The sequence below is a fragment of the Diplotaxodon limnothrissa genome, linkage group LG20 (genome assembly GCF_057381915.1).
Source record: "Diplotaxodon limnothrissa isolate DT_005_m linkage group LG20, D_limnothrissa_male_GT1.1, whole genome shotgun sequence".
Taxonomy (NCBI): domain Eukaryota; kingdom Metazoa; phylum Chordata; class Actinopteri; order Cichliformes; family Cichlidae; genus Diplotaxodon; species Diplotaxodon limnothrissa.
In genome coordinates this window covers 31,398,520-31,407,117 of record NC_140615.1, presented here as the reverse complement: position 1 = coordinate 31,407,117, position 8,598 = coordinate 31,398,520, and the positions used below count along the sequence as shown (strand labels likewise).

The 8,598-nt window shown below is 39.7% G+C and overlaps 1 protein-coding gene across 1 annotated transcript; it reads left to right on the top strand.

The window, feature by feature from the left end:
* Positions 1–1,111: 1,111 nt before the first annotated feature.
* Positions 1,112–7,714, top strand: LOC146611213 (torsin-1A-like). The gene is made up of 5 exons (XM_085345175.1): positions 1,112–1,340; positions 4,727–4,992; positions 5,092–5,264; positions 7,267–7,394; positions 7,470–7,714. Exons 1-5 carry the CDS (start codon positions 1,112–1,114, stop codon positions 7,712–7,714), a joined length of 1,041 nt encoding a protein of 346 aa, XP_085201301.1.
* The last annotated feature ends 884 nt before the right edge of the window (positions 7,715–8,598 follow it).

The following is an 8,598-nucleotide window of genomic DNA, read 5'->3' as shown; positions in this document are numbered from 1 at the left end:
TGTAAGACTCAGATAATCAGATTATTATCCCATGACTACTTACCCGAATAATGTTTCTTGGGTTACAGGAAATGTTTGCACGCCTTTGCTGCAAGCACTGAGGGACAGAGGAATAAATAGCAGACCAGGAGGGTGGAGGCCTTGGGGGGGTTTACAAGTGACTCACAAGATTCTTTTAAACAGAATGCAAAAGTGAAACTAACAGTGGCATAGACTGTTAGTTTCGACCAAAGGAGATACTGGTTCCCAGCACTTTGGCCTCCACTCCTGTTACACCGATTCCCACCAACTGAAGCTTTGACTGGACCAGCAGGGGCTGAAGCACTGGCTATTACTGTTTTTGCATAGGCTTTTACACCAAGAGATGCCACAGAGGCTTCAGCTCCTGCGCTGGCATTGGGTCCTTTGTCCTCTGCATCAAAAACGCTCCATTCAGCACGGGCGTGCCCCACTCCCGCTTCAGCATATACTCTGGCTTTGGGAAGATGCCTTTCAGGCTTGTCTTTAAACTGCAAACATCTGCAAATGTTCCAGCCCGAGCGAAAGTATCCTCAGTAAAAGCTCTGCCAGGCCGATCAAAGGTATCGATCATCTCCACTAACACTAGCAGTAACTCCTCCACCTGCTCACACAACTGCATGTGCTGTAAGTAAGGAGAAATATCATATTTGAGATATAGTTATGGCCAGAAGACACATACATTCATCAGCAGAATCAATGTTGTGGCAATTTTGGGCTTTTAATCATTTTTTTGTTTACTTGTTTGGTCATACTAATTATCAACCTTTAAGGTCTTTCAAGGTACATTTTAACACTGCTTTCATGTGATTGGCTGATTAGATATTTGCAATAATAAGCAGTTTAACTGTGTACTTAGAAAAGTGTAGAATAAAGTGTAAAGTATAAAATGATGAATGAGTGTTCACACACGTTACAAATACAATGGCCAACTATGGCCACAAGATGGCGCTACATTACAGGGTTAATGAAAAGAGGGACTATTCGATACTATAAGTGAGACAACACTGTTTGAGAGGACAGACTGCTTTCCTTTTGTATGTTTGAACTGATGTCTATTTTTAGATTTCACGATGAAACGCCCTGAAGTTACATGATGTTAACTCTTAGTCAGTTTGTTCTTTGGGCTAGTTTAAGGTGCAATACTTGCAAAATGAAACCAAGGAAGCAACATGTCCTGCTGCTGTGGATTCTACTTTCCTCCACTGTGATCAAGGAAACTGAGCCCTTCAGCAGTTTCAAATTCCCTAATATCAAAGAGACATGGAATTCTATTTGGGGCGAGAGATGTAATTCATACTGGATTTCCTTCAACCAGACAGGTAACACACCCAGCAAACAGCTTGTGAAATCTAAACAGTAAAGGTCTAATTATTATTTTTTAACTTTACTTGGGAAGGTAACCAATTTTCATGATTTAAATTGAGTTTAGAAAAAAGACTGATGACAAGAATATAGTTTATAAATGACACAGATACAGCACCTTTACAGGTTGGATCTTGGTAGTGGGCTGAAGTCCACCCCCTAAATCAACTGGGGTGCATCTGCCTTGAAAACAAAAGTCCATATAACAAAATAATACAACACAAATATTTATTGTATTTCCAAATTATAAGTCCTTGTAGTTACTGAAAACTACTGTATATTAAATAATCTACATGAAAAAAATACAAAACAATATAAAAGATTAATACAGAAGCAAACATGGTCACACAGTTTGGGTGATCCACTGTGTATTATTATCATTATTATTATTCATACATTTGCCATGTAGAAAAGGAAGAACTGTGTAACCTTGAGTCTTTGTGATTCTACACAGTCTAGATATCAAAGTGTCTTTTGTCTCTTAAAACAAAACCCAAGAAGCAGCCGTGCTGGTTTAACCTGCTTTCAGGGTGGGGCGCAAAAGTCCTAGCTTACTTGACTGCTTCTGAAATGCTTGTGATCTCTGCTTTACTAGAACTAGCATTCTAGTATGATTAAAAAAATAGCTCCATAGATATACAGTACAGATATTGATATTATTTCAATTGAGAATTATTATGTTATGTTTTTTAAATATAAATCTACTGGGCAAAGAGCTCAATGTAAAGCATCCAGAGTCTTCTACAAAGTCATGCTGTTGTAATTCACTGGCTGGGCCCACGTCTTCATTTTAGGATTTACAGCGTTTTAGTAGGTAAAGGTGAATGCTTGGACATGAATTGAGCTGCGGTGTGGGGAAGGCCTCGAAGGGGACTGGCGACGGCTCCCGGGCCTGGCAGATCCCCATGTATTAAATAGAAGTGAAGAAGTTAAAGAACTGAGAACAAGGAGGGTGGGTGGGGCACGTAAACGAGAATGAACAGTTTGTGGAACTGGGGGGAACCTATATAGATGCAACCAGAAGGAGCGTGTTTGGAGGCGTGGTCCCGCTCCTGAAATTCAGATACATAATCTCCAATAGATGTAGTGTATGATTTAACACAGTCTTCCTGAAGTATGCAAAGCTTTCCCTGCAGAAAAAGAAATGATAGCATATGTTACTCTAAAAATCTTTCCAGCTGTTCAAGCTGCCAGTTCCATAGGTACTAATGCACGAACATCCTATCAGCAAATGCACGCTTTGAACTGAGTGCTGGTAAAAACAACCCCAAAAAACAAAAACAAAAAAACCCCAACAGATTTGATCAAATCTGACCACAGAACAGTTTTGCACTTTGCTTCAGTTTATTTTAAATTAGCTTTGCCCCAGATAAGATTGCTTCTGGATCATCCTTGATGTTTCTATGTTAGTTTAAATAAATCAACACCCCTGAGTCATACTATCAGAATCCTTGAAGCGCAGGCTGAGGAGGGTGTGTGGCAGCAGTCTTCCACTCTCAATTAACCAAAGACCCAGACAGAGTTTTGATTCATTTGAAGTCTGATGCTTAGCCTTGTCCACTCTAACTGGAAAACTCAAAAACCTGTTTTATATGTTATTATCTATCGTCCACCTGGGCCTTACACAAAGTTTTTGTCTGATTTCTCAGGGCTTTTATTTAATCTGATTTAGTGGTCAGACTTTAATATATGTTTAGATGCTAACAATGACAGCCTCAGCATAGCATTTAATCTGTTATTAGACTGAATTAAATTAATTCTAAATGTAAAAGAGCCCCCCAGCACTTTAATCACACTCTAGATCTTGTTCTGACATATGGCATAGAAACGTAACATTTAACATTATTTCCTGAAATACCTCTTTTTTCTGATCATTTCCTAAAAACATTTACAGTTTGGTTACACAGCTCTGGGTAGTAGATTTCATCACAGTAGATATCTTTCTGAAAACACTGTAACTAAGTTGAAAAATATAATTCACCCACTGTTATCATCTTCAATGCCCTGAACCAACACAGTGGAGAGCAGCTACATGAACGCAAATCCAACAGAGGTCGATTATACTGTTAATGGTTTTACATCTTCACTGTGGATGACTGGATACTGTAGCTTCTCAGAAACAGAGAGCCTTAAATCAGAAGTATTTGATTTCCTGGTATAACTCTCAAAAACTCACCTTAACCTCCTAAGTCCCAAACTCTTCCACAGCATGCATTTTTAATTTCTCTTTGATATTTGGACTGATTGGGACCCGATGAATGTAAAAACAAAGAATTACCAGATTATTTTTAACCTAATTTTTGTTTCTAAGAAAATGAGAGCCACATATGAGGATATTCGTTTAAAATTTCAATTGAACAGTAGCATTATAAAGTCCTCGTCAGTGGATATCAGGCCCTTGCAGAGCAAAATTGAGTATTTTGGTCTAAATAACCCAAAATGTGATGTCCACATATGTGGACGCCAGGTCCTAGGAGGTTAAAGCCTGAGAAGGAATGGCGTGCACTAATTTAGAAGATCATCTTTTAGTCTGGAAAAGTAGTTTACTGCTTTATAAAAAAGCCCTCTATAAAGCTAGATCATTTTACTATTCATCACTGATTGAAGAAAATAAGAACAACCCTACATTTCTCTTCAGCACTGTAGTCAGGCTGACAAAAAGACAGAGTTCTGTTGCTCTGTTTCTTTAACTTTAACTGTAATGACTTCATGACATGAACCACGACTGGCTGAAAAGACAGCAGTTGTTGAGCGTTAAAAATCTTTATGGAGATACTTGATCAGGCTAGGCACTAAAAAGCAGTATTTATTAGTAGCAGGCTTCTGTTTTGAGTCCATATTGAGATCCTGGCATTTTTGAGATGGCAGTTTTGTATATGATACTTAACAAAAGTTAGCACTGTAAACAACTCCACTAAACTACACATGTACACAAGTTTTGTGATGGTTTCTCAGAGCAACAGTCATTGCTGTAGGAGTGAAGATCTACACATTTTTGTCGGCCTGCAGCCTGCCCACCCCTTTGGAAAGTAGACAGGGCTCTTGTGCAGTCTATGCAATTTCTCCATTCACTGAACAAAAAATTAATTTTGTCTCAATTTTTGCGTGGGTAGATCTGCTAAGTCCACCCTTGCTCAAATAGCTTTTCTTTTAAACCTCCTCTCACGTCAGTCACATTTTCAGTCACTAATCCTGCTGACTTTCTGCTATGTATTCTCAAGGTCTGAAGGCTGACTTGACATGTTAGGTTACCACAGGAAGTAGAATTTTACTGGATTAGTGTAATTTCAGTCACTTTTTAGCAACGGATCCTGGTGACTTTCTGTATTCTTCCACTCTATAGGTCTGAAGGCTGACCTGGGAAACAAACTCTTTGGACAACATATTGCTTCAAATACCATTTTTAAATCTGTGAGTGGATTTATGAAAGATAATAACCCAAAGAAGCCTCTGGTGCTCTCTCTGCACGGACCAACTGGCACAGGGAAGAACTTTGTTAGCCAGCTGATTGCAGACAATGTTTACAAGAAGGGATATCACAGCAAGTTTGTTCACGTGTTCTCAGCTACACATCACTTCCCCCATCGAAGTGAAATTGTTACCTATAAAGTATGGAGTATCATGTGTTTCAAGTGAAACTCAGTTTATTTGTTCTGGTTGGTTTGTCTGTTCTGTCTGTATTAATTCTATTTGCTGCTCTCTCCTCAGTCTCAGTTACAGGAGTCCATCAAAAACAGCGTTACAAACTGTGAACGCTCAATGTTCATATTTGATGAGATGGACAAAATTCCTCCTGGTGTGATTGACAGCATAAAGCCATATCTGGACTATGGAAAAGTGGAAGGAGTTTTTTTTCAAAGATCGATCATCATCTTTCTCAGGTAAAAATCTGGAAGCCTTTCAGAGGTAAGTTTAATGCTTCCACTTTGTTAGGGACTGGTAAAATAACTTAATTTGTTACAATATATGTCAGGTCGGGTATCAGATGCCACCTCTCTAGGGACATCTCAGGCCATCCAAGGTATGGAGGCCTATCTCCCCCCACCACTCCCCCTGCCAGTGGCAGACGCTCTCAGACATTGGTGCATTGGTGGTTCTTTGTGTTCGGGGATGGGCGTCCAGGTACGCACCAGCTCACTCCTGGTGGCTGCTTGTCGGGGCCTGGAGCCTGGGGCTCGCTCGGGCCCCTTCGGAGGTGGGGTGCCCCCGGGCTCTTGGCCTGGGGCTCGGTCACTCTGGCACAGCTGGCTGCCGGCGGAGCTCACGGGCACGTCACTGCAACTCCCTCTGGCTTCTGCTCCGCGGCTGCTGAGTGACCCCTCATCTGGGGCTCTCCTCAGCTCTTTCTGGGATAGTGGCAGCTGCCCCTCCGTTGGTCTTCCTTGGTCTCTTGTGCTCTGAGGGCCTCTGGATGTCTGGAGCCTGGATCTCCCCCATACCTGCTTCATGCCCAGGAGGATGGGGCTATGGCCCCCCTCACACCCTCTACCAGATCATTACATGAAGGAACCTTTTAAATACAAGCGCGCTCATGCTCACAGGTGTACACACGGGTGCTCACACGCACAAATTACACCCTTTTTGGCTCAAAGCACACTGTGCGCTGTCGGTCCTGCATGCTGCACAACAACATTCAATATTTAGTATTTACTGTTATATTTGCATAGATCATCGCAATGATGTTGTTTATTATATTGCTCTTTTTTTGCTTGTTTTCTCTTTTTTCTTTCTCAACAGGTGATTGATTTATGTATTTTTTGTCAGTTTGTTTTGTTGGTTTTTGTTTTTTGCCCTTTATCACCGTTCCTCTTCCCCGCTATTTTTCTTTCCCTCTTTCTTTCTCCCTTTTCTTTTCCCCAGTCAAGTCTGTCCTGTGTTCAGCAAGTGAAAATAAAATAAAATAATCAATTAAATCAAAGGTGAATCAAATAGACCAATATGGCAAGGCTGGGATGGTCCATTTGGTGAGAAAGAAAAAACAAAAAAGTCAAAGTGACACATAGAGGGTTTAAGATGGGAGACTATTTCGGGCAGAGTGCTCACTGAAAAAGGCTCAAAGTGATCAAACACAACTGAGGAAATCAGGGGAACAAAGGGATCATAACCTGGAGGAGAGATATGAGACCTGATAGTATCAACCTTATCGACAGAAAAACATAAAAATGTTTTCACAGGTGGCTGGAGACCCTGGTAGGTGTGAGGTGGGTTGAGGGTTGATAACAGAATTAATGGTGTTGAATAAGACACGGGGCCTGTAGCTGTGGTTAGAGATTATATCTGATAAATACTTTTTGAATAGCATCCTGATAAAGAAATAGGGCTTCCCTTAACAAATCAAAGGAAATCTGGAGTTTATCTTTTTCCATTTTCTTTCCGCTTTTCTACACGTCCTTCTGACAGCCCGAGTGACATAGTTTAACCAAGGATCATTTTAGACCTATTAAACTTGTTTTATTTAAAAGGAGCAACAATATCAAGAACATTTGAACAAGTGGTATTGAACAAAGTGAGCAAATGATCAGCATGCGGTTTAAGGGAACAATTGTCCAAGGAAGGGACACCAATATTCTGATAAACAGCCGAGAAATGTCCAGCAGTAGCAGGAGTGATGATGCAGAATTCATGCGCAGGTAAAAGAGGTTTAACTGGAGGACATGGCACCGAAATCTGGATGATAACAGGCATGTGATTAGAAAAGTGATAACTAACAAACTAACTAAGATGCTATCTTAGCATGTACTATCTATAAAATATATTATAGTTATATATAGTTATATTTGTTAGCACCTATTATAAAATACAAAATATTTGAAAACGGACCAGTTGCTCATTCACATTATGACACTTCTTATGTTTTTACTATTTCTTTTTTCTTTCTCACAGCAATACAGGAGCAGATCAAATTACAAAAACAGCTGTAGATTTCTGGAAAAATGGAAAAGATCGAGAAGAGATGATGCTCAAAGATTTTGAAAGTTTCATTTCTCCTATAGTTTTCAACAGTGATCAAAGTGAGTGTATCCTTATGTCTTTATCATTCACCACTTACGATGATCATCTTTCTTACTGAAAATCTCTCTTTGTAGGCGGTTTTTCAAAGTCAACTTTGATTGACAGTTGTCTGGTTGATGTTTTCATCCCATTCCTGCCTCTGGAGTACAAACATGTTGTACAGTGTGCGATGGCTGCGATGAGAGACAAAGGTCTTCAGCCAGATGAAAATGTGGCAGACCAGGTGGCCAGAAGTTTAGTCTATTACCCCAAACTGGAGCAAGTATTTGCCACGAGTGGCTGCAAGACAGTAGCAAATAGGGTGCACTTATACAGATGAAGACTGATTCTACTCTGATTTCTACTGTATGTATGATTTTATTAACTCTTTTTTTTTATTTTATTAACTCTAAACTAGACAACTCAAAAGTCAGCAAAGCATGTTACAGAAAACAAGATTTTCAAATAAAAATATGATGCAATTTTCTGTCTCATATTACATATATAAAGTTTTCCAAAATGTGTTGCAGGAATTTTTTATGCATACAAGAATGTTTTGATTCCACTTGACAGGATTTTTGGCGTACACGCAAAAGAAAATCATCATGATTATAATATGAAACATAGTACATCTTATATTTTTTAAATTGGGCTTTAATTTACTCAAGCACAAAAACACATATTTGCTTATATAAAAAGAGAAAAAAATAACATCTAAAATCATTGATTAGAAAGAAGTGAATAGAGTGAAGGCGCTTCAGCCTTTTATAACTGCAGTGCACACAATCAGCCACTCATTGCCTCTTGGATTACCATGGGATCCCCAGGCAGCCAATCATCTGCGTGGGCTGTCACACTTCAATCTGCCTACGAGAGGGAGGCACAGGACTCCAATTAACCAATTGTCAACGAGTCCTTGCACTCTTGGATTTGCTTGAAGCAAAGGGAGGTCTCACTCCCTCCGAGGCCCAGGGCTGTGACATCATGTTGTTGTAATGATTTGTCTTTAAGTTTACTTAAGCTTCCCTTGTATACTTTGTTTCTTGTTTCTCTGCCATGTTTACTTTCTGCTTTAAGTTGACAGTCTTTGTCTTTTGTGCCTTGTTTTTATTTTACTTTCTCAAATCTCATTATCTGATCTTGTTCAGCTGTGTGTAATTCTCAATGTCATGGTCCTGGGTGTGACCCAGTGTTTTGTGTTTAATTAATATTTCTTGATTATTT

What these genes read in the sequence shown, in the direction of transcription:
- LOC146611213 (XM_085345175.1), top strand. Translation starts at nt 1,112, where the DNA reads ATGATGTTAACTCTTAGTCAGTTTGTTCTTTGGGCTAGTTTAAGGTGC. An exon ending in GTGAAATTGTTACCTATAAA is followed by an intron (nt 4,993 to 5,091) that starts GTATGGAGTATC and finishes CTCTCTCCTCAG; the next exon opens with TCTCAGTTACAGGAGTCCAT. An exon ending in AGTTTTCAACAGTGATCAAA is followed by an intron (nt 7,395 to 7,469) that starts GTGAGTGTATCC and finishes CTCTCTTTGTAG; the next exon opens with GCGGTTTTTCAAAGTCAACT.